The sequence below is a fragment of the Candida jiufengensis genome (genome assembly GCF_024610255.1).
Source record: "Candida jiufengensis strain CBS 10846 chromosome Unknown scaffold1, whole genome shotgun sequence".
NCBI lineage: Eukaryota > Fungi > Ascomycota > Pichiomycetes > Serinales > Debaryomycetaceae > Lodderomyces > Lodderomyces jiufengensis.
The window spans coordinates 3,032,338-3,059,087 of record NW_026261562.1 but is presented as its reverse complement, the minus strand read 5'-3'; the positions used below and the strand labels follow the sequence as shown (position 1 = coordinate 3,059,087).

The 26,750-nt window shown below is 25.1% G+C and overlaps 9 protein-coding genes across 9 annotated transcripts; 5 read left to right on the top strand and 4 right to left on the bottom strand. All coding sequences in view use genetic code 12, as the record gives it.

Moving 5' to 3' along the window:
• Positions 1-206: 206 nt before the first annotated feature.
• On the top strand, positions 207-2,807 carry ESC4 (Esc4p; the record flags this gene model as incomplete). The annotated part of the gene is made up of 1 exon (XM_051765863.1): positions 207-2,807. One exon carries the CDS (start codon positions 207-209, stop codon positions 2,805-2,807), a length of 2,601 nt encoding a protein of 866 aa, XP_051619134.1.
• A 189-nt stretch (positions 2,808-2,996) lies between these two features.
• KGF54_005092 (epsin) lies at positions 2,997-4,571 on the bottom strand (the record flags this gene model as incomplete). The annotated part of the gene is made up of 1 exon (XM_051765862.1): positions 2,997-4,571. One exon carries the CDS (start codon positions 4,569-4,571, stop codon positions 2,997-2,999), a length of 1,575 nt encoding a protein of 524 aa, XP_051619133.1.
• A 1,360-nt stretch (positions 4,572-5,931) lies between these two features.
• Positions 5,932-8,085, bottom strand: KGF54_005091 (uncharacterized protein; the record flags this gene model as incomplete). The annotated part of the gene is made up of 1 exon (XM_051765861.1): positions 5,932-8,085. The coding sequence occupies one exon, from the start codon at positions 8,083-8,085 to the stop codon at positions 5,932-5,934; it is 2,154 nt and encodes a 717-aa protein (XP_051619132.1).
• A 3,012-nt stretch (positions 8,086-11,097) lies between these two features.
• MNN24 (Mnn24p) lies at positions 11,098-13,431 on the top strand (the record flags this gene model as incomplete). The annotated part of the gene is made up of 1 exon (XM_051765860.1): positions 11,098-13,431. One exon carries the CDS (start codon positions 11,098-11,100, stop codon positions 13,429-13,431), a length of 2,334 nt encoding a protein of 777 aa, XP_051619131.1.
• A 989-nt stretch (positions 13,432-14,420) lies between these two features.
• On the top strand, positions 14,421-15,647 carry KGF54_005089 (proteasome regulatory particle lid subunit; the record flags this gene model as incomplete). Its single annotated transcript, XM_051765858.1, has 1 exon — positions 14,421-15,647. The coding sequence occupies one exon, from the start codon at positions 14,421-14,423 to the stop codon at positions 15,645-15,647; it is 1,227 nt and encodes a 408-aa protein (XP_051619130.1).
• Positions 15,648-15,914: 267 nt separating this feature from the next.
• Positions 15,915-17,657, top strand: KGF54_005088 (uncharacterized protein; the record flags this gene model as incomplete). Its single annotated transcript, XM_051765857.1, has 1 exon — positions 15,915-17,657. The coding sequence occupies one exon, from the start codon at positions 15,915-15,917 to the stop codon at positions 17,655-17,657; it is 1,743 nt and encodes a 580-aa protein (XP_051619129.1).
• Positions 17,658-18,709: 1,052 nt separating this feature from the next.
• On the top strand, positions 18,710-21,276 carry SIR2 (Sir2p; the record flags this gene model as incomplete). The annotated part of the gene is made up of 2 exons (XM_051765856.1): positions 18,710-18,726; positions 18,786-21,276. 2 exons carry the CDS (start codon positions 18,710-18,712, stop codon positions 21,274-21,276), a joined length of 2,508 nt encoding a protein of 835 aa, XP_051619128.1.
• An 81-nt stretch (positions 21,277-21,357) lies between these two features.
• SNX4 (Snx4p) lies at positions 21,358-23,184 on the bottom strand (the record flags this gene model as incomplete). Its single annotated transcript, XM_051765855.1, has 1 exon — positions 21,358-23,184. One exon carries the CDS (start codon positions 23,182-23,184, stop codon positions 21,358-21,360), a length of 1,827 nt encoding a protein of 608 aa, XP_051619127.1.
• Positions 23,185-23,669: 485 nt separating this feature from the next.
• On the bottom strand, positions 23,670-26,375 carry DCW1 (putative mannan endo-1,6-alpha-mannosidase; the record flags this gene model as incomplete). Its single annotated transcript, XM_051765854.1, has 4 exons — positions 23,670-23,856; positions 24,130-24,294; positions 24,568-24,732; positions 25,006-26,375. The coding sequence occupies 4 exons, from the start codon at positions 26,373-26,375 to the stop codon at positions 23,670-23,672; spliced, it is 1,887 nt and encodes a 628-aa protein (XP_051619126.1).
• Positions 26,376-26,750: the final 375 nt, after the last annotated feature.

Here is a 26,750-nt window from a genome sequence, read left to right as displayed (position 1 = left end):
CATTCAATTCTACTAATTTTGTATGCTGTTATAAAATATTTGTATTCTTTAATAAAAATTACTATATACAGTACACATCACGTAAATAATTTATATTAATACGCGTTTGTATTTAATAAATTAATACACAACAATTGACAACCAATTTTATCAAATCAATCATTCATTAATTTAATCATTTATGAACTGACCAACCAACTAATCTAATGTTTCAAGGTTCAACGTTTCTAATAATAAAGTCAATAGGTTTATCTGATCAAATAGCTGATAAATTAAAATTACAATTAAATACTTATTATGCAACAAAAATTTATATAAAAGATGAATTTGATAATTCAATAAATTATATGGATCCACCAATTATTACTCATATTATAACGAATTCAATAGAATTTATTGAATATTCTCAAGCTTTAAAATCAATGATTCCAATTATAACTCCAGATTGGTTATATAATTCATTAGATGCAAATTATTTATTACCAATAAAATCTTTTAATCCTGATCCTTCATATTTTTTTAAAAATTGTTTTATATGTTGTGCTGATAATTTACCTCAAGGTGACAAAGAATTAATTTATTCTGGTATAAAAGCTTTTGGTGGTAATTATCTTGATATTTTAACAAAACATACAACTCATTTAATTTCAATGGATATGACTAATGAAAAAGCTATAGTTGTATCAAGTATGATACCTGATAAAGATAATAAAGATCCAATTTCAAATATAAAAATCGTATTACCTCATTGGATTGATCATTGTATTACAATGGGTAAAAAATTAGATGAAGAAAAATATTGTTTACCAGATTCTGATTCTTTTGATTTAAGTAATCATGATATGTATTTTGGAGATTTAGCAATGGAATTTAGTAAAGAAGCTCTTTTACCAATAACAAGTGATTCAATACCTAAAACTACTTCAAAAAATTTAGATTATTTTCAAGATAAAAAGATTTTCATTAGTAGTGATTTTAATCTTTCACAAAGGTTAAGTAATTCTTTAAAATGTTTAATTGAAATACATGGAGGTATATTCAATTCTAAATTTGATGAAAATAAAATTGATATTTATTTAGGTAAATATCGTAATGGAGATGCTTATATTAAAAGTAAATTAAATAAAAGAATAATTATTGGTAATTTACAATGGTTTTATTCAATATTAGTTACTAAAAATTGGACATTACCATTAAATTCAAATATACTTTATTATCCAATACCTATGCATCCTATTGAATATTTTAAAAATATCAAAATATCTATAACTAATTATAGTGGTGATGCTAGAAATTATTTATCAAAGCTAATCACTTTAATGGGTGCAACTTTTACTAAAACATTAACAAAAGATAATCATTATTTAATTTGTGCAAAACCTGAAGGTAAAAAATACGAAGCTGCATTAAATAAATGGGTAGATTCTAATGGTAATCCTGAAGTTCAAATTGTAAATCATTTATGGTTAGAAGATTGTTTTATTCAATGGACTAAATTAGATGATTCTGATATAAAATATAGAAGTTTTGGAAATAATGAAGAATTAGGTATGGAACCTTTAGTGGGTAAAGCTCAATTGGATCCAGATTTATTAAATCCAATAACTAATCAAGAAGTTTCTAGTAATATTGATGATAGTATGAGTGAAGATGAAGCTACTCAATCTAGAACGAAAACAAATCCAACAGTAATATCAAGTATTGAACAAAAATTAAAAAATGAACAAGATCAACAAACAAATTTATCATCACCATCACCACCACAAGAAGTCATTAGTGTGATGTCACCACCAAATGGAACCCCAAATAAATCTACTGACGTAACTGAAGATATTATATCACCAAAAACTCCAAAAGACACCACCCCTAAAGATTTTAAAATACCGACAACTATCTCACGTTATGGTGGTAGATCAGCAGCTAAAAAGGCAGCAGAGAAATTACATAATAATATGAGTGATTTAAATGATTATTTACAGATATCAAAAAGTAAACAAAAAATGAAATCTTATATGGAAGAATTAGAAAATTCAAGTAATAATAAAAAAAGAAAAAAAGAATCAGAAACTAATGTTAAACAAGAAATAGAAGAAATAATACCAAAAGATGTTAAACGTCCACGGACAGAAGATTGTGATGTTATTGCAATAATGACAGGATGTGAATCAGAAATTGAATTGAATAAAAATCAAATTAACAAATTACAATCAATTGGAATTAAAATAATAACAGATTTATCAAAAGCTAAACCAAATACATTAATTGCTCCAAAAATATTAAGGACAGAAAAATTTTTAAGAAGTTTAAGTAAAGTTGATAAAATTGTTCATCCAAATTATTTAATTGATGTTTTAAATAATATAGAAAATGATAATATTATACATAATTTTAATATTAATGATTATTCATTAGATAAAATAATTCCAACAACGAATTCAGAATTAGGTGTTAAAAATATGTCAACAATTTTAAAAAATTCATTACATGGTAAACTTTTTGCAAATATGAATTTAAATTTAAGTGAAAATTTAAATGGTGGAGTTGAAGTCATATCAAGAATTTTAAATGATCATGGATTAGAAAATTTTAAAGAAATTAAATCAAATATACCAAATTTTAAAAAATCACATTTTCTTGAATCAACACCAAATGAAGATATTATTCTAATAGCAAATAAAAAGAAAGATACAAAATTGATAAAAAATTTTAAAACTTCAATACCTAATGGTATAGTATTAAATTGGGATTGGTGTGTTAGATCAATATTTGCAATGAAAATACAACAATATAAAGATTTTGAAATTTAATGAGCAGAATTAATTAATTTTATACTATATTTAATGAAATATCATATATATTTAAAATTTTGTAGAATTTTGTAAAAACTTATAAAGAACAGTTGTAGAAGAAGTAAGAAATAACATCTATATGAACTGAAAAATTTTATGGATGGTTAAAAAAAGTGAACATTTACATAACCTTTTATTATTTGACTCTTAAATATCTATTAAACTTGGTCCATCGTTACCTCTTTGTTGTTGATATTGTTGAGTAGGTTGGCTTTGAGCGTTCCCAAATCCATATCCAGTATATGCTGTATTCAATTGATATTGTTGTTGTGCAGGTGGTGGTTGTTGTTGCTGTTGTTGCTGTTGATATCCAATACCAGTATTTAAAAATGGATTACCAGTAGCATTTGAACTTAATCTTTGTTGTTCATTACCAGTTTGTTTATAACCTGTACCACTTGAATTTATAAAATTTTGAGTCTTGGTGTGATGATGAGAAATACGTGAAGCCCCAGTATTACCAAATGTATCTAATCCTGTACCTTGAGATAATAAATCATTTAATTCATGAGTTTCATTAAATCTTGATCCTGATGTATTTTGTTGTTTTAATGGAGCTGTAGGTTGTGTGAAAAATTGAGGTTGTTGTTGTTGTGGTGGTGGTTGTTGAGATTGTTCCTCTGCTAAATTATTCAATGTTTGTTGATGAGGTTTATTATTATTATTATTACTTGAGTCATTGCCTATTGCAAATGGATTGTTTGAACCTGTTTTCAAAGGTTGTAATTGATCTTGTGGTTGATTTTGTCCATAATTGAATCCAGTGAATTGATTAGGTTGATATTGAGGTTGTTGCTGTTGTTGTTGTTGTTGTTGATAATAATTTTGTTGATCATAAAATCCAGTTTCCATTGGATTCTGTATTGGATTTCCAAACATGTCGTATTGTTGTTGATATTGATTTGGATCTTGTTGATAATATTGTTGTTGTGGTTGTTGTTGATAATATCCTGTTGCAAAATATTGTTGTGGTTGTTGTTGATATTGAGGTTCTTCATTTAAATCTAATAAATTAGTATTATTTTTTTGTTTTCTCATTTCTTCTTCTTCTAATGATAATTTTATAGCTGCTTCTAAATCTGGATCATTTTCTGATTGTCTTGCTCTATTTTGATCTTCTTCTGCTGTAACTCTTGATAATTCTAATGCTCTTTGTAAATCTTCATCATAAGGTTCATCACGATTTCTTTCTCTTCTTCTATCTCTTCTTCTATCTCTACGATCATTACCAAAATCATCTTCTTCATCATCATCATCATATGATCCATTTCTTTTACCACGTTTTGCTAATAATCTTTCTTGTTTTAATCTTTCATCATCTCTTAATAAAGAAACCAATTCTTTTGCTTTAACTCTTATAATTGCCCCTTGATCATTATTTGATTCATCCAAATGAATAAATTCTCTTAAAGTTTTTATAATATATATATTATCTTTTGCCCATAAAACACATTTTTCAGAACCAAATCTTACTAAATAATCTAATACTGTTAATGATTTTGCTATATGTCTCCAATTTTTACCTTTATCATTAAGACGACGATCCAACATATCCATAACTTCCATAAATTCAGTTTGTGTTTGATAAGTAAATGATGCAATTTCTTCCATATCATATTTTGTAGGACCAGTTGCATCATTTGAAGTTGCATTTCTAACTAATACTTGTGAAGATGAATAACCACCAGCAACATTCTTTAATGAACGTACTATCTTAGACATTATGATAAGTGGTTATTTTATTGAATTGTTCTTGTTGATAACAATGTATGTATTGTTCCGGACTAATTGTAAGTATAATTAATCAATTGATTATTTCTCTAATTCTTTGATAACTTGAAATTTAAGTTTTTGTTCCGGATAAAAAAAATGCGAATTATTAAAATAAAAATAAATTTGCTATAAAAAATTGTTGTTTTAATATTGTTAGTTTCAATATAAATCTTTAATTATTGAATCAATATCTTTCGTTATAAACTGATTGATTAAACGGTCCAACTTGAATAGCGTAAAATTTTGTAATCTGTTAAGCACTTTTTCTCCTACAATTCCATCAATCACTTTAAAAAGATAAGCTAATATTAATTTGTGTTCAACTTTTTTTTAAATTATTGATCATAATTTTTTATTTTTCTTATTAAAACAATTTTGTGTTACACGACTCCTATTTAATGAAATCTTGTAACAATTTTTCTTTTATTTTGCAACCATTAAATAAATTTCAAAAAAACAACTGGACTAAAAGATGCCGAGGCCTCAAAATTCTGCAGAGCCGTATCACCAAGTGTGCAGCCAATAGCTATTAAAATTGATGCTACGATCAAAATACCATAAAAAATTAAAATTGAACCCTCCACCCCCAAGTATTGTATACCAGTCACTAAACTTGATGAAATACCCAACAAACTATTTGTAAATGAAAACCCAATTATTGCTGAGACTATATCAAAATAGTTTTTCTAGATATTTTTATCAGCACTTACAACATCACTTGAAAAATTGGTTTCTTTTAAAACGAATTGAATGGAGTCCTCAAAATCTGAAACCATTCGCATATGAACAAATTCAATTTTTGCTGATACGTATTAAAACAGCTTCTATTGAGCTCATCTTTGATCTGCCGGCTCTGTAAGACTATTTTGTGCATGTAAATTTTCAAAATTAATCTTGCAAAAAAAAATATTCAAATAATGACTGCAAAAAAGTGGATTGAACCTCCAAAAAGTGAAGAGTACGAGATTCGAACTCGCGCGGTAGACATACCAACAGATTACTAAGTCTTTAACGAAGGGTTTGAACCTTCTTTACTTAAGTCTGTCACCTTAACCAACTCGGTCAACTCTCCAATTCTGGTTTTTGTTCTAGCCCTGGTTTTACTGATTGCAAACCTTCTGGTATTATTTTCAGGCAGCTCCATGAGGCTGACTTTTTTATTTTTTAAACATTGTCATTCCAAAAATTGAGTTGTGCGTGGTAATCTCGAACGAATTATAATGAAACATGTAAAATTTGTTTTTTTAAGATTAAAATCGTTATATGTATATTATTAATATATTATTTTTTATCAAAATTATAAGAAAATCTATTTAATTTCAATTTCATCCAGTGAATTTTCTAAAAATGATTCTTTAAAATTTTGCCAATTATTTAAATTATCTTCAAATAATAATTTACCATTTTTAATATAATTTACCATTATAATAAGCCATTTTTTTTCTAATTTTTTCATAAATTCATTAAATGTATTCATTAATGCTTTTGTTAATTGAATCATATCATTATTACATAATTCAATTAATTGATTTATTTTATTTAATTCTTTTTCTATATGTTGTAATTTAAATTTTAATGTTGTTGTTTGTGATACAATTGGTGTTAAAGTATTTGTTGAGGATGATGAAGTTAATGAATTTGTTTGATTATTATTATTATTATGTGGTGGTGGTGGTGCTGATGAACTTGAATTTGATGTTGTTTCTTCTGTCTCTACAGGTAATTGGAAATTAAATTTTTTTGGTTGATTATTACCTCCAAATAATCCATACCATGATGATTTTTTAGTAATTTTTTTCATTGATATATTTTTTAATGCATTGTTTAAAGTTGGACTATTTAATTCTTTTAAATGATCTAAAGAATTTATAACTACTGCATCTTCTTCTTCTTGAGTTTTGGCTTCTGCAAAACTTGGTGGTGCAGAATTAATAGAATTTGAACCAATATCATTGCTATTACTACCACCAACAGAACCACCATTTAAATTATTTATATTTATTAATTGTTGAAATTTATTAAATTTTAATTTATATAAAATTTTAAATTGAATAATTTTATATTTATAAAATTTTATTAAATTTAATGAAGTTTGATGATATTGAATTAATTGATTAATTGGTTCTTGCCATTGAGGAATTAATTGATTAAAAACAAAATTTTCAAAATTTAAAAATGATTGATCTAATGTTGAACCAAATTTTTCAATTGATTCTGATAATTCATTTATATTTGAATCATTTTTAATTTTTTGATTATAAATTTGTAAAGAAAAATTATTTAAATTTCCACCAAGATCAATTAAAATATTTATTAAACCTTTAAAATCTTTTGTTGTTTTTAAATCAATTTTATTTAAAAATGATAAATTTTTAATAATTTTATGAAATTTAATTTCAAAATTTATTAAATCTTGTGGTATATTAAATTTTAAATCTTGTTCAAAACCTTTTAATTCAAATAATTTAATTTGATCATTTAATTTAAATAATTCATCATTAATCTTTTTTAAATTTGATAAATTATCACTTTTTGAATTAATATCAAATCCATTAACTATAGGTAAAATAGAATATAAACCATTTTGATCAGCAGGATTTACAGGATTTGCTAATAATAAATTATTTGGTAAAAAACTTATTGGGGGTTCATTTAATGCATTATACCAACATAATTCATAATTTGGATCAAAAAATTTATGTAATAATAAACAATTTTTTAATTTTGGATTTGAATCAAATATAATATCATTTAAAAATAATTTAAAATATCTTTTTCTCATTTCAATAATATTAATTTCATTATCAATATTTATTGAATTTAATAAATAACTTAAAATAGAATGTTTTTCAGGAATTGGAGGTATAATTAAAGTTGGAAATAATTTTAATAAATTATCTCTTAAAGATTTAAATTCACTATATCTTCTTTTAACAACAATTTTATTTTCAGATTTTTCAGATAATAATTGAATTGTATAAACAATTATTGAAGAATTTATTAATTTTTCAGAATTTATAATATCAATTTGTAAATCTTCATCATTTAATAATTGAGTAATTTTATTTGATAATCCAATAGTACTATTAACTAATTCATTTGGATATTCATTATCATTTAAAGGATTTGTATTTAAATCTAAATTTGAATTTAGATTTGGAGAAGATTGTCTTGATTTATTATTTTGTTGTTGATTAGTGGGAGATTTAGGATTATTGTTTGATGATTGTTTTAGAGATGATTGTTTATTATTAATGTGATTGTTGTCATTTAGATTATCATTTGATTGTGATTGTGATTTTGGTTGTGATTGTGAAATTGTTGATTGATTAAATGATGATGATGATTGCGGTAATGATTGTGATTGTTGTATATTATAAGGATTATTTAATATTGAAGTATTACCATAAAATGAAGGATTATTATCTTGTTCTAAATCATCAAATAAATTATCATTTGACATAATATCTTAAATATTTAAGAATAATCTGATTTTAAAATTAAAATAAATTCGTATTGAAGCAATTAAGTGTTACCTGAAAGATGTTGATGATAACAACTATATATTCTAATAATGTTAATATAAAACAAATTATTAAATATTAAAAATGAAGTTGTTGCTATTAATTAATTAGTTAATAATATATTTCTATAAATCAATATATTAATTAAAACAACAAAAAAATATATTTTATTTTTTTATCTCACTTTTAATAATTTACATAATATTTTTGTCTGTGAGTGTTTTATCAGTCTAGCCTACAAAAAAATGACTGTCAAATAAGCTACCAAATGTTTAGATACACTACCATGTGTTTAAAACGCGCGCTTTTGTTGCCACCAATATTTATCAATGATTCTACATTACTTTTGTATAATTATCTCAATAGACTTAATCTACTGTATTCACACAACCCAACCTTTTTTAATTCGTGATTAATATATTCTATTCAATTATTAATAGATAAATTAATAGATTTGTAGAATTTAATTGAAATTTATAATAATTTAATTTTTCAAATGAATCATTAGTTAAAACTCATATATATTAATATTACTAATAAATTTTATTATATTCTAATACTTTCTATTTTAGATTTACTTTAATTAAAATATTCTAAATTAATTTCGTAAATTACAAGAGAAATAAAAAAATATTAATTATCATTTCAATAAATTAATCAATTTTCAACAATTTATGTGTTTATTAAATGTTGATGACTTTAATTATTTATCTGAAAAAAATTATTTAAATAGTTGAAGATTATTTAATTAATATTATAATAAATTATTTGTTTAGACTTCAATTATCAACAAAATAAGAATAGGGTATTATTAAAAATAGCAAATTTATTGTTATTATTAATACTTTAATCTTTAAGAGGTAGAGAATACAGAAATTTTAAGGGGTAAAAGACTTTCTTTAAGGATATAATCTATACAATCTTATTTATTTATAGATTTAATATCACTAATTGAGTTTCGAGATCTTTGTAAATTTTAACGATTTTTTTCCTATATATATATTTTCAATGATTCATGAATTATGAAGAAAACAATTTAAAGGAGTTACTCATTGAAGAATGCTTAATAAGTGAATTGGACTTAATTATTCAGTAATGCAGCCTTGTAAATTCAAGAAAACCATTCATTCTTGCTTAAGACACAACTTTATTAATTCAATACTTCTTTAGTATTCCAAAGTCATTATAAACTAAAAGTCATTATAAACTAAAAGCTATAGCAATTAGTTAAGAGATCACCAATTGGTTAATTGGTTAAATGAAGATTTATGAAAAATTTTTGACTCAAGTTTTCATTTAAATATTTAATTTCGCGATAATTTGAATAATATTAAATTAAAATGAAACAACATAATATAAAATATTATATAATTAATTGATTAGACTTATAAATTAATTAACAAATATTGAGATTCGTAAATTATCTTAATTATTATATTTAATTTAAATTATGTTTTCATTCTAATTTATATTAATTTATAAGGAATAATTATTATAGACAGATAAGTATTCATTATTGAGTATACAAATAATTTATTAAATTTGTAATAGATGAATATCTTAAATAAATTAGTATATAATGCCAGTTCCAATTCCAATTTATTCATATTAATTGTAATTCCTTTTAATGATATTTATAATGCAAGATTTTTCAAAATATTTAACTCAATAAATTAAAGTCGTCAAACTTTTAACTATTCTCTATGCGACTTTTAATTATTTTTTATATAAGGCTATGTCTTAATGTTTAATAAAAAGAATCTTAATTTAAATTTAAATCTAAATATAAGAAATTTAACATTATTTTTTTAAACTAAAAAACTAAAAAATAAAAATAATAAAAATAATAAAATAAATAAAAAAAGATCTACAAAATCAACGTTTTAAGGTACATTTAAATAGAATTATTATTATTATAATTACTTGTTTCTTATTAATAAGATTATTTTTAACATCATTAACATGTTATATAATATATATATATATTATGAAATCTTTTGAACCATTCTATTTAGATTTATAGGTATTATACGAGTGAAAGTTATTAAAATAATGACATAATTTAATGAGTATATATTCCCATTTTTGTTACATTTATAATATTTTGAATTAGTGAATCATAGTAATAGTAATAATAAATAAATAAATAAATAAATAAGAAATTATTTTTCAATTCCTCCCTTTCAAATTTATAATAATAATAATAATTTATTATTAATTAGTCTAGTGTAAATAATATGTCAAAATTTTCAATTATTATTTTAATTATTAATAAACTAAAACTTGTAACGGTTTTTACTTCACAAGACAAGAACATATCAAAAGTTTCTAATTGTATCAAATAAAAATTGGCTATATTTTTTTTTAATATTTCAAATTGTAACTGTACATTCATATACAATTTTCTAAAGTTGTTGTACGGATGTTTTAATTAATTTACAAGAAGAAAAAAAAAAAAAAAATTAATCACAAAATAATTACACAAAATTAAAATAAGATTTTGTACATATAATTTATTAATAGAAATTAAAGTTTATGTAAATAAAAAATAAAAAATAAAAATAAAAAAATTTTTAACTTTTAACTTTTAAAATTTAAAAATTATCAACAACAACAACATCATCATTTTAATAATTTATATTTAAAAGATGAATAATTAATTGATATATTCATTTTCTAATTTTAACAACAAATCAATCAATTGAATTAAAAACTTTTAATAGCTAAATTATTATATTATTCATTAGATCATTTTTAATTAAATATTAAAATATTTCATTTATTTCAAATTAGACAAAAACCTTTTCAATTATAAAAGATTAAGATCAATTATCATCATTATCATCAACGTAACCAATCAATTAACTTAATCAATACCATAAACAAATTCATTGAGGTACACCACCAACTATACATTTCATATACAAATAAAAACACTCATTCTCGCAAATATGAATTCAAAATATTCTATTCCTTCAAAATTATCAATTCCTTTAAAATATTTACCTTCAAAATTAACATTTCCAACAAAATTAAAATTAAATAATATAATAATAATTGGATTATTATCATTTACATTTATAAATATATTATTTGTAATTAATTCATCTTCAAATTCAAATTCAAATTCAAGTTCTTCTTTATCATCATCATCATCATCATCATCATCATCATTATCATCAATTTCAACAAAACAAATTTTAAATAAATTATCATCATCTTTTAATATTTTTAAATTTTCAACTAATACAAATGATGAATATTCATTAATTGGTTATCATCATGATGATGATTCAAATTTTGTTATAATTGAAAAAAATCATATAAATGAATTTAATATAAATTCAGAATTAAATTTTAATAATCATTATTATAATTTTTTAAATTCTGATTTAAATTTTAAAAAAAATTATGATTTACATTTAATTGAAGGTTATAATTATCAAAATTATTTAAATAATTTAAAATTAAATATAAATTTACATTTAAATAATTCATTAATTTTACAATATGAAAATGAATTAAATTTTAATCAAGCTTTTAAAGATTTTTTTTTAAATTTAATTGAAATTATTGAAAATTGTAAACCAATGATGAGTTCAATTAATAATAAAGAACATTATTCAAATGAAAAAATTATTGAAAAAAATTTTCAAATTTTAATGAAAATAAATGATGAAGAAATGAATAAAATTAATAAAGAAGATTTTATTCATAGAGATGGTAAATTACCTTTTTATTTAGGTCATTTAAGAGAAAATTATATTAATGAACCAATAAGAAATAAAGATTATTTATCATCTTTTTTACAATTAAATTCTTTTGAAATGGATTCTCTCAAAAAATCTCATGAAAAATTTATAAATTTAATGTTAAAAGAATGGCCAAAAGATTTAATAAAATTAAATAAATTTAATAATTTTTTAAAAGGTGATGGAATTGTTTATTTAGGTGGTGATAAATATGATCAATTAGTTTTATTATCTATAAAACTTTTAAGATCAAATGGTTCAAAATTACCTGTTGAAGTTATAATACCAAAAAGAGAAGATTATAATGTTCAATTTTGTGATCAATTATTACCATCATTAAATGGTAAATGTAAAGTTATGAGTGATTATTTACCAAAAAAATATTTTGAATCCATAACAAATAAAGATGATAGATCTGGTGGTTATCAATTAAAAAATATTGCAATTTTTATTTCATCATTTGAAAATATTTTATATATTGATGCTGATAATTTACCTTTAAAAAATCCTGATATATTATTTGCAAATCAACCTTTTATAAATAATCATTTAGTTTTATGGCCAGATTTATGGAGAAGATCAACATCACCAAAATTTTATGAAATTGCAAATATTAAAGTTGATCCACATCAAAAAATTAGAAATTCTTATATAAAGGGAGATAAAAAAGGTGAAAATCAAAATAAAGAATTTAATTCATTTCATGATTGTAAAGGTACATTACCTGAAACAAGTTCAGAAACTGGTCAATTAATGATTAATAAAAAAATTCATTTTAAAACTTTGGTATTATCATTATATTATAATTATTATGGACCTGATTTTTATTATCCTTTATTAAGTCAAGGAGCAGCAGGAGAAGGTGATAAAGAAACTATTATAGTTGCAGCACATAAATTAAATTTACCTTATTATCAAGTTCAAGAATTTAATAGAGAATTTGGTCCAATCTTGGATAAAACAAATAAACATGAATTTTTTGGTATGGGACAATATGATCCAATTATTGATTATATACAATATACATCATCAAAAGCAGTAGAAGATGAAGAAAAAGAATTAGAAAAATTGAACAGCAATAACAATGATAAAACCAAAAATAAAAAGAAAACAATAAAGAAGAAAAAAACCAATAAAGATTTAATAAATTATAAATCAACTCCACCAACGACATTTGCTAAAAATTTTGAAGATAAATCAATATCAAATTATAATTATCATTTATTTCAATCATCTTCATTATTTTTTTTACATGCAAATTGGCCAAAATATTATATTGAACAATTATTTACATGGGATGAAAGAGGTCCAATAGATAAAAAAGGTCATAGAAGAAGATTATATGGTAATGATTTAAAATTAGAAGTTAATAATAAAATAGATTTTGAATTAGAAATTATTAATCATTTATATGATATTTGGTGTAAACCTCCTTGGATTGATTTAAAACATGTTCCTGAATCAGGTTCTGCAAAAAGAGATGAAGTTTGTAAAAAAATTGAATTACAACAAGGATTTTTAAAAACTACTTAGTCATAAAAACTATCAATATAAAAACTACCTAGATATATAATATACTGTAATGCCTACTTTCTGTATTGTATAATCCTTCATGTTGCTCTTATGTCAGCTTTAATCAATCTCATAATTAATTTTGACTATCTAAGATACTATAAAAGTACTGCTGATCATTGAAGATGTTGCTAAAAAAAAAATTTTAATGACTGCAAAAATCAACATCAACTGATATGAAGAGTACGAGATTCGAACTCGCGCGGTAGACATACCAACAGATTACTAAGTCTTTACGAAGGGTTTGAACCTTCTTCACTTAAGTCTGTCACCTTAACCAACTCGGTCAACTCTCCAATTCTGAAATTTTTTTGGTGTAGGATTATCCAGTATTAGCATTTAATGATTAAATGACGCAGTAAGATTTGGTTTTTTGGTGCAAATTTTTCTTGAATTTTGGACCTAAGTTTATAAGTTTAGGTCGAAGAAATTTTGGGAGTTATATTTCAGGACCTTTGTCCATCAAATTGTGCTCTAATCAACTCATCATCACATGTAGCTTGAATAATAATGAGTAAAAGCTGACACTTCTGAATTATTATGAAGTTTGAAGATTTGTACATGATTTGTAGATTTTATAAATTTTTGCAACAAAATGCTTTCGATTTATATATTTTTTTGTAGAGAAAGGTTTTTAAATTGGTTTGAATCTCTTAAATTCTCACTTCTTTTCTGCTAAACTACACAGTATTTTCACTCTTTAAGCAGATACCGAATCATTCACAGCTTCCGACTTATATAGTGTGAGCTATTACAAACAATTAGCCAAAGTTCTGAATGTTTCAAATTTATCAGCCGCACAAGTTTCCTGATCAAGCGTATTTCTAACACTATTCTCTCTTGCCACCAAAATTCAAAAATTTCGATCAAATATGAAAAACAAAATAAGTTCAAATAATTTTATCAATTGCAACTACTACGATAGTCAAGTAAATATATTCACATAAAAAATGTCAGCAATGGATATAGATTCTGATGTTTCCACATTGTTAGCAAGTATAAGGCTGGAACTAGAATCACCAGAATTGATTAATATTTTTTATCAATTAGAAGATTTTTATGAACGTAAATTATGGCATCAATTAACTCAAATATTGGATGAATTTTATTATACATATGATCAAACTCAAATTAGTCATGATTTGAAAAATAAACTTTATAGTCTATTTATTCAACAATTCCAATCAAAATTAAATTCAATAAAAGTTGTTGATTTTTTATTAGAAAGTTATCCAGTAAAAGATACATTAGATAAATTAATATCATTAAGAAAAGAATTTGTTGATAACTTAAAAAAAGAAAATAATTTCAAAGATAATGAAGATCCAGAATTTAAAAAAATTTTAGAAAATGATGATTCATTAATATATATTGATTTACAAATTGCACGTTATAATTTATATCTTGAAAAATTAGATGAAGCAGAAAAGACATTATCAAGAATTGAACCCAAATTTGAAAGTTTAAATAATGAATATAGTAGTAAAATCAATGCAGCATATTACTTAACAAAATGTCAATTATATAAATTAACTAAAAATTATAATGAATTTTATAAAAATGGTTTATTATATCTTTCATCAGTATCAACATTAAATCAAGATGAAAAAATAAAATTATGTTATGATTTATGTATAGCAGCATTATTGGGTGACAAAGTATATAACTTTGGAGAATTAATATCACATGATATTTTACAAGAATTTAATAATGAACAATCACAATATTATTGGTTATATCAATTAATTCAAAATTTAAATTCAGGAAACCTAAAGGAATTTAATAAATGGAAAAATATAGCATTTGAAAAATCACCATTTTTAAAAAATCATGAAATATTTTTAAATCAAAAAATTATAATAATGTCATTATTAGAATTAATTTCATTAAAATCTACAACAAATAAAAAATTAACATTCAAAGAAATTAATGAATTTACTGGTACTCCATTAAATGATGTTGAACATTTAATTATAAAATGTTTTTCATTAAAATTAATCCAAGGTTATATAAATCAAATTGATGAAATATTAATTATAACTTGGTTACAACCAAGAATATTAAATTTAGATCAAGTTCATTCATTATATACTCATTTAGTTGATTGGGATAATAAAGTTGAACAATTAGGTAATATTGTACATCAAAGTGGAGGAACTGTTTGGGCAGGATTGTAAAAAGAGAAATTCAATATAAAGTAAATTGCTAAGTAGTTACTTTGATTAGAAACTAATAATACTACAACAATTATTGATTCCAAACCAAACAACTCTTTGTAGTAAGTTTTACTTCTATTAATAAAAATTAACTATGAAACATTTTTTTTTCTCGGCTTGAAAAATTTAGACCTTTAAAATAATTTTGTTGATTTTAATAAGAAATCAATTATAGCCTTTATTACCGTATTAAAAATCAATTCCTAAATCATTCAATTCATATATACAATGATAATTATATCATTTTTATGTTGTCTATCTTTAGTATTGGCAAATTTAGCTAATTTTGATGATAATAAACATTCACAAATTTGTGCGGGAGTTTATTCAAAAAAGGATTGGGGTGGATCATTAAAACCTCATATTGGATTAAATTTAAAACAATTTAAAAATCATAAATATGATCCTAAAAATAAAGATAAAAAATATGATGATATATCAGTATCTTATATAATATTTGAATATAAAGATCTTATAAATATTGGAGTTGATGTTGGTGATGGGAAATATAAATTTATATGTGATGATTATGCAGTTGAAACATTAAAAATATGTACTGATGAACAAAAAGGAAATTTTATTGTTAATTCAAATCTGACAAATTCAACTATATTAGCATCTCAATTAACTCAATTAGGTCCTGCAGATATTCATTATCCAATAAATAGAACTGGTTATTATTGTGTTTCAACTTTTTCAAAATTTGATAATGATCCAAAATATAAAGGAATTATTAATTTTCAAAATGCTTTTGGACAATTAAATGCTAGTGAAATACCTAAATTACCAGCTTATGGGATTTTAACTTTATGTTATGCAATTGCTTTAGCATTATTTGGATTTCAATTTTTTAAAAAAAGAAAAGAAAATCAAATATTACCTTTACAAAGATATTTATTAGCAATGTTGGGATTTTTAACATTTGATACTTTAGTTGTATGGTCATATTACGATTATTTAAATAGACAAGGTCATGGAGGATTTGCCATAGCATATATGGTCTTTATGGCTATTTGTAATGCTATAAAAATTACATTTTCGTTTTTCTTATTACTTTGTATTGCTTTAGGTTATGGTGTTGTCAAATTAAAACTAAACAAAAGAACAATGTTATATTGTAAAATTTTAGCAGGATTTAATTTTGTTTCATCTTTGGTATATCTTATTTTCAATTATTTAGGAGGATCATCAAGTGCTTTAGTTAGTTCAGATAGTATTGATGAAGGAGGAGCAGGAAGTTTATTATTATTACTTCCCTTAATCCCAATATCAATAGTGTTATCGATTTATTATGTCACAATTTTAACTTCAATTAGAAAAACTACGCAATCATTACATCAACAAAGACAAATTATTAAATTACAATTATATCAAAATCTTTTTAGAATTATTTTCCTTGCTATTGTTATAACATTCCTTGGATTAACTTTAAGTTCATTTATATATCTTAGTATGTCAACAACTGAAATGTTTGAACAACATTGGAAGAGTGCATTTTTCATTTTTGATTTTTGGCCAAGTGTGGTATTTTTTGTTGTATTTTTAATTGTTGCTTGGTTATGGAGACCAACTGAAACAAGTTATATGTTGGCAGTATCACAACAATTATCAACTAATGCCGATGATGATGATCCAGATTATCAACAACCAGGCGGTCATGAATTTGAATTAGATGATTTATCATTAATGAGTCATGATGATGAAGAAAACAACAATCACGGTGACGACGAGACATTTGGACACACAAATAGAAATGATAGTTTTGAACTTGGGGAAGATGATAAACAACTGAAGAAAAAAACCAATCAACAACAACAAGCACCACCAACTTATGAAGAAGTGGATCATAGAAATTCAACACAAGAAAATGGAGAGAATAGAGAGAACGGAGTTACTTTATTTGATTTAGGTGAAGATGATAGCGATGCGGGAGAGGATGATCGATTGAAAAATGATAGGCATAGAGATTAAATAATAAATAGATAATTATTTTTCAACAGCTATTTTGAACTCTAAAAGAAATCTCCAACATCTTACAAGAGCGCCCCTTCTCAGACAATGCCAAAATTTATACACTAGCTGTTAATGTATTCATACCTCTTAAATGAACGTAAATGAGAAGTTTTGTCAAGTTTAAACACAGCGCCCGCATTGTTGACACCAAATATTTGTGTTTGAAGTCATTCATATTAGCAGTGGAATCTAAATCCAAACATAATAAAGCATTTATTAATCACACTTTTTAAATTTTGATTTAGTCGAACCTAACTGAACTCTCGCGTGTAAAACAAAAAATTATTAGAGAGAATTCGTTGGAAAGATTTGAGAAAGAGGATGTTACACCACAAGGATTTTAATTCTGTATAGTATATATACATTATGTATTAGATCTACTGGTAACCTTGTTCTAAATAAAAAATACTAATATATCCAATAAACCAATTTAAAAAGAGCAAAGTAATATTTTTCAATCTATTAAATTCAAATAAATCATGTATTAGTATATAATACAAAGTAGTAATAAATTCTTATTGTTTTAACTTAATCTGAAACAAAATAAATTTAAAATAATATGTCTCTTTAATTCATTATTGTTTACATTTTATTTATTACAACCATTTTATGATTATTATCAATATATACATACATTTAAAAATTTAATTTACATTCACATTCAGAGTTATTATAGCGATTCCCGATTAATAGCAACCACCACAGAAACGCCAAAACAAATAATCACAGTCCAACAAACATTATGCACTTATAACCTTAATAATGAACCAACAACAACAATTGGATCAAAATCGACAAAATCACTTTGGCAATTCTTCTGAGTTAACTTTTATAGCATCAAAATTGCCTCCAGATACAGAATTAAGACAAATTTTTAAAAATTATATAATGGAATTAAATAATAATCCTTCAATGAAAATTGCAACCCAAAACACTGTTTCCAAAGCGGCGCCAATTTAATGAAGAAGTATTAAATATTAATCATCAAGATACTTATGATAAAACAACGAATGAAATTCAGGATCATGTATTAGCTGCTTCTGCATCCAGTGCCGTTTCAATACTTTCCGGTCATAAAAAATTTAGAGAATTAAATGTTGTACAACCATCATTGTCTATTCAAAGTAGGAGACCAGTATTACCAATCCAGGCGGATAAATTATTGCCACCACTACAAGCATCATCGTCAAAATTATTCACTCCAAATACTAAAAATATAAAACAATATCAAATATCCAACGAGAATATCAAAAAATTGTTTAAATCACAAGTTACGTTTGGACCACTTTCATCACCAGACATCTTACATTCATATAAATTGCCGAGTGATGAAGTCAATGAAATTTTCAAGAATCCAAATGCCAACCTGCTCGCCCCAACATTGGCAAAATCACTAACAAATAGATCAACTGACTTGGCAACTACTCAAGTAAAAAGAAGTATTGATAATGTATACGAGGTAAATAAGAGAGTTAAATTCAACGATACAACCACCAATAGTCAACCTGAAATTTTTGTCGAATTCAATAATAAAACGAGTTCAACAAATGGAAAAAACACAAATGATGTTATTGACCTTAACTTAGATGCTGATATAACAGATGAAGCTCATCAACTGCCTTCTAATTCCACCAATATTTCGGAGCATAATATAATTAAATCAAATTTAGTTGAGGATTCAACCAGTGCAAATATTCAAGATTCAAAAAACGACACCTCCAACAATAATCCCGCATATTTAAATAGAGTTGAAAATTTAGACAACAACAAAGGCGAAGTTAGTGAGATTGAAAATTTGGACAACAAGAAAGGCGAAGTTAGTGAGATGAACAACTACACATTTATCTGTCGCTTTCGCTGGCGGGATATTAATCCAAAATGTATCAACGTTCGTGAGCATAGTAAAGAAGGAGACGATGTTGAAATAGCAAAGCTGGTCTTAGCCACTCCAGACATTACCACAAACTTACAAGATTCTAATTCAGATAAGGATGCTTCAATCCATGAAGGTGACTTTTCCAATTTAGGAGATCAAAATATTGTTGAGCAAGAACCTGATACAAATAAAGAGAATTGTGTTAATGAAGATTCGACTGTTGATAATGCAGGTACCCACGAAGATGTACAAGATTCTGGATCAAATAATAATCATGATTTACTCAATCCAAGAATGACACCAACCTCAAGTAATTTTCATAGAGAAAACTTGATACCATCTCCTTGTACATTAACTGGTGGTAGACTTGCTTTAGTTACAGAAATTACCACAAACCATGAATTTAAAGAAGACCATTTTCATGAAGGTAAGAAATTAGATCAAAAATCAACGTATCTTACACCAGAGTTGAGCTCATCAGATTCTGAAGTTGAAGAATTAAAACCATTAAACCAACGCAAAGAAGAAAAGATTTTGTCAGCCAAATATATTAATAATTTCAAAGTTGATAAGAAAGTTAGACATAGGTATAAAAATTTCATTAGAAGAAGAGGTGTTGCAGCATTTTTAGAGAAAAACTTAAATGATTCAGTTACAAAATATGATATTTGCAAATTAATATTAGATTTGGGATATCCTAAAAATGCTATAAAAAACCATACTATTCAAACCGTTAATGAACTTGCTCAGGTATTAATCAAATTAATTATGTGGGATGAACAAGGTGATTTAAATACAGTCAACAGATTTTTCCAACAACAATATTCATTAAGTAATTTTATTCATGATTTAAGATCAAAATCAAATATTTTAGTTATAACAGGAGCTGGTATCCTGACATCATTAGGTATTCCTGATTTTAGATCAAATGAAGGATTATATTGCAAATTAAAAAATCTTAATTTATCAGATCCTCAAATGGTATTTGACTTAATGACTTTTAAAATTGATCCATCTATATTTTATTCAATAGCTCATTTAATATTACCACCAGATGAAAAATTAAGTTTATTGCATTGTTTTATAAAATTATTACAAGATAAAGAAAAACTCAATAGGTTATATACTCAAAATGTTGATAATTTAGAACAATCAGCCGGTATCAATAATAGAAAATTAGTTCAATGTCATGGATCATTTGCAAAAGCATCTTGCATCTCATGTAAAAACACAATCGATGGTAAAAGAATATATGGAAATATTCGAGAAGGTCAAATACCTCGTTGCTTTGCGTGTTGGAATAAGATTGAAGAAGCACCATTCAATCATGGTATATATAAACCTAATATTACATTTTTTGGAGAAAATTTGCCTGAAAAATTCAACGATTGTTTAAAAATCGACGTTCAAAAATGTGATTTAGTGTTAGTTATAGGTACATCATTAAAAGTTGAACCGGTTTCAAGTATTATTGATAAAATTCCTAAAACTGTTAAAAAAATTTTAATTAATAAAGATTCAATTACTGATAAAAAGTTTGATTTGAGTTTAATTGGGTATTGTGATGAAATTACAGCATATTTATTACAGAAATTGGGTCAAGATTGGTTTATTAAACATAAAGATTATTCAATTCATACAAAATATAAAATTAATAATCTAGGAGAAAAAATTATCAAAATTTCAAAAAAAACCACTTAACTAAAAGGTATGACTAATTCAGTTCTTCTTAGTAATAATAATATGTAACTTTATTCATTTGTATTTCTATTTACTCAAATATTATTGAATACTATTTAATCTTTGAGTTAATTTCAATTCAACATCAGTCCATTTATTAACTAAACCCTTGTAAAAATCGATTTGTTTATCACACAAACCAACCATTGAACCTTTTAATTCGTTTTTATTAAATTTATCCCAATTTGGATATTCTTCTGTAATTATTTTATTCGTGAAGTCATTAATTAATTTTGTTTGAACTTGAATTTCATCTTCTAATTGAGCTGCTCTATTTTCTAATTTATGTATTTTATTCTCTTTCGAAGTAGATCCAATATATGGTGTAGCAGAAGTTGAAATTGTATCTTTAATTAACTGAGTAGTATTATTGACTATCCCACTACCACTACCACCACTACTATACGTTGATGAAGAAGAATGATGACCATTACTTGCGTTGCTTAATTCATTTCTTGTTTTATTAAGATAGTCCTGTAATACTTGTAAATCAATTTTTTTGTTGTGTTGCAATTCAATTAAATTGGTGAGACTTATTATATATTTTGAACAATCTTTTAATGATACCAAAAAAGATTCATCCATATATTTGTAAAGTTGAGACCACGAATCCAGAAAGTAATCAAGTGATTCTGCAAAGATTTTAAAATTTGAAGTTATAGAACTATCTTCTTCACTTTGAATTGATGATAACTTTAATATTTGATTTGAAAATTGCGAGTAGTCACTACTTAGTTCCTTATTTTTTCGATTCAATTTTAAAAATATTCTATCCAACTTTAGTAAATTTTCATAAAGTTTCTTCAATTTATCATTAATTTCTAAAATTTCTCGATTTGTTTCCTTTTTATGCTTTGATGAAGTGAGAAAATTCATTACTTTCTCTGTTATTAAATCTTCGTTTACAACCTTGTTAACTAAGCCACCTTGTTGTTCCCCATTAACATTTAATTCTTTTAATTTTAATGATGTTGTAAAAGTATTCCAATCATTTGAATCACTTATAAATAAATGGAAAATTGACAGTTGTGATAATAGTTTATGTTGAATTATAAATCTCAAGAATCTTTCTAATGAATGTAATCTTTTGTGTACAAACTCATGACTAAAAGTATCACCAGTCAAATATTTGATGTTCAGTTTTGAAGGTAAAGGTGGAATCATTGTGGTTGGGAAATCATTAGTCAAACTTTCATGTAGATATCTAAAATCACCATATCTTCTACGTACATTAAAAGTTCTTAATTGTCCATCATCATGTTCAGTTTTGTCTTTTCCCAATTTTATAATGTTCGGATTGTCGGTTGTTGTTGTTACTAAATATGAAATAAATGGTTTTGATGATGCATCTAAATCCCTATTTGGAGAAGTAGCTGATATTTTTATTGAATATTTGTCAAAAAATGAAGTGTCAATTTGTTCAGCATTCGATTGGGAAGATAAATCCGGATCATTAGATGACTGATCAATTGATTGATGAGGAATTAATGACTCAGCCTGTGAGCTCAGGCTTCTTCTTTCCTCTGTATTTTGATGTAGCTGCTGAGTTTGTACTTTTTGTTGGTGCTCTTCTTGATTTCCTTGCTGAGATATTAATAATGAATTACTTGGATCTGAATTTTCTGTTTCCTCCGTATTCTCCTGGATTGTATTATGAAAATCTTGTTCATTTTCTAACCCAATTTTAGATGCAGATAAAAAATCTTGTTCATTTGGATCTTCTTCATCAACTGATTGTGAATCAATCTTGGGATTGATAGGGTTCTCTTTCATGGTGTTTGTAATGGAATCAATTTTCTTATTATCTTCATTCTTATTAAGTTCTTCTCTATCCCAACGAATTGATGTAAATTGATCTTCTGGATTCATTTGAAAGGGTTAAAAACTAGCTGAATAAAAACCTTAGCTTCTCTTATAAGATTAAAATAGACTAAATACTTGATGATGTTATGAGACAATTGATGGCAAAAGTGAATTGTTAATTAAACAACTAATATTAATTAAATTTAGTGGGGAAGTTCTAAAAAAAATGTGTGTAAATATTTGTAAGAATAGATAAACAAAATAATCCTTTATCTAAAATAAAAGAATTAAGATAACAAACTTTTACGACACTTTCTATATTTTTAGACATTAAAATTTAGGACATACATTCTGTCAATTTCTTAACAATAAGAACTTGACTGACATTCTATAGAGTTTAGCCTGGAACTACTCGCATTATAAACTCTAAATTCTTTAATTCCACAAAGGTTCTTTGAAACCCACTTTCGATTATGTTTTAAAATTTCAAACTATGTTAAATGTTTGTCTCTAAATAATCTCTGAAACAATTGACCCTTCAAAACATCAATTTAACTTAAAAATAACCAAAACATAACTCCTAGTATTGATATTCCAATCAAACATGTTATGATTGAAGCTCCTGCTACATCCCCACGGTCTAAAGATAAAGGTTTCGAATTCTGAGGAGTAGTTGAATAACCTGAAGCTGGATGACCAACAGATGAACCACCAGTTTTCTCCGTATAAGGCGGGGGTCTAAGAGGACTCATTATGACATACATACTGTCAATTTTTTTACTATATAAAAATCAGATTGACATTCTATAGAATTAGTTCAGGAAATGAATACATTTAAAATGGGAACTACTCGTAATATAAACTCTAAATTCTTTAATTCCACAAAGGTTCTTTGAAACCCACTTTCGATTATGTTTTAAAATTTCAAACTATGTTAAATGTTTGTCTCTAAATAATCTCTGAAACAATTGACCCTTCAAAACATCAATTTAACTTAAAAATAACCAAAACATAACTCCTAGTATTGATATTCCAATCAAACATGTTATGATTGAAGCTCCTGCTACATCCCCACGGTCTAAAGATAAAGGTTTCGAATTCTGAGGAGTAGTTGAATAACCTGAAGCTGGATGACCAACAGATGAACCACCAGTTTTCTCCGTATAAGGCGGGGGTCTAAGAGGACTCATTATGACATACATACTGTCAATTTTTTTACTATATAAAAATCAGATTGACATTCTATAGAATTAGTTCAGGAAATGAATACATTTAAAATGGGAACTACTCGTAATATAAACTCTAAATTCTTTAATTCCACAAAGGTTCTTTGAAACCCACTTTCGATTATGTTTTAAAATTTCAAACTATGTTAAATGTTTGTCTCTAAATAATCTCTGAAACAATTGACCCTTCAAAACATCAATTTAACTTAAAAATAACCAAAACATAACTCCTAGTATTGATATTCCAATCAAACATGTTATGATTGAAGCTCCTGCTACATCCCCACGGTCTAAAGATAAAGGTTTCGAATTCTGAGGAGTAGTTGAATAACCTGAAGCTGGATGACCAACAGATGAACCACCAGTTTTCTCCGTATAAGGCGGGGGTCTAAGAGGACTCATTATGACATACATACTGTCAATTTTTTTACTATATAAAAATCAGATTGACATTCTATAGAATTAGTTCAGGAAATGAATACATTTAAAATGGGAACTACTCGTAATATAAACTCTAAATTCTTTAATTCCACAAAGGTTCTTTGAAACCCACTTTCGATTATGTTTTAAAATTTCAAACTATGTTAAATGTTTGTCTCTAAATAATCTCTGAAACAATTGACCCTTCAAAACATCAATTTAACTTAAAAATAACCAAAACATAACTCCTAGTATTGATATTCCAATCAAACATGTTATGATTGAAGCTCCTGCTACATCCCCACGGTCTAAAGATAAAGGTTTCGAATTCTGAGGAGTAGTTGAATAACCTGAAGCTGGATGACCAACAGATGAACCACCAGTTTTCTCCGTATAAGGCGGGGGTCTAAGAGGACTAAGAAGTGATTGCGCACATTCTAATGCTGACATCTGCTCTCCGAGTCCATAATATGAGTCCCAACCAGCAGTCCAATTAGTCCAGCTCAACCCGCAAGTCACCCCATCTGAACCACCTGAGCAAGAACCTGCAGCAGCATTTGCAGAATCAACCAACCATTTATGAATTTTTGGATAAGTATCAGGTACTAATACTGAAGTTAAACCTAAGAATCTTGAAAAATAAGCTTTGAAAGATCTTTGATCATTATTACAAGTATTTGATGGTTGACAAGCAGCTTCATACATAACAGCACTATCAGGATAACCATAATCTGACATATTTTTAAAAAATACTTGAGCACTATTTAATAAATGATGAGTATAATTATACCATTTTTCTTCTCCAGTATAATTATATAAATAAGCACAACCAGCTAACATTAAACCTTGATTATAAGTCCATTGATATTTTGTTATAGCAGAACAATTATCATGAATTTTAACACCATCATAAACAAACCACCAATCTCCTTCAGTCATTAAACCAACCCCATACATCCAATCCCAAACTCTTTCAGCCCAATCAACATATGAATCATTCCCAGTAAATCTTGCTAATCTTGCTGCAATATGAAATAAACAACCATTTGAAACTGAATTTTTATAATCATAACCAGTATTCCACTGGAAAATTTGCCATCTTAAACCACCGTTACAATCTTCAACATCCCATCTTGCAGTCATTGTATTAAATACAGCTTGAGCTAAACCTAACCAACTGATTTTATCATCATCAGGATTACTAAAATTTCTTTCGGCTGCTCCCATAACTGCAATTCCCCAAAATCCTTGATCATCATTACCTTCTGTTGTACTTTGATTTAAAGGTATATAATTATTATCATCACCAACTTGATATAATAAAGCTTCCTTAATTAATGGAACTAAAGTATCATTCTCAAAAAAATAAGTATAATCAATTAATCCACCCCAAGCTCCACCAGCTTCCCACCAATAATATGGCCAAGTAAATTCTCCAATTGTACCTCCGTATTTAGTACCATCATAGTAGTCTAATAAACCTTTTGCAATTATATTACATGCTTCTCGTATCGAAGTAACATTATTTGTATCTAGTGGTATACCTTTTATAGATGTTATTTGTGTGAATAATAATAATAATATATAATAAATTGACAAGAAAAATCTCATATTATATTATGTCAAAACTGAGTTATTATATCAATGATTATTTCTCAAAAATCGTTATGAATATGAATTTTGAGTATCACGATTGATTAGTATTATAAAAAATTTGATTCGTGTGAAAATTTTAGAATATGTAATGATAAACCAATTAGTTAAGAATAATGATCTGAAATAATTTGTTTTATAGATATAGATTTCTTCACGTAAAGTTGTACTATGTACTTTAAATTTAATTCAATTAGATTCTAATAATTTTTTTTTCTCTTTTACTTTTAAAATTTACGAGAAACAACTTTAAAGGGGATTTCTTTTTCCATGAATAAAGAGGAAGATATTTTAAAAAATGAATTGGAGAAGTAATATAGTTAAATGCTTTTT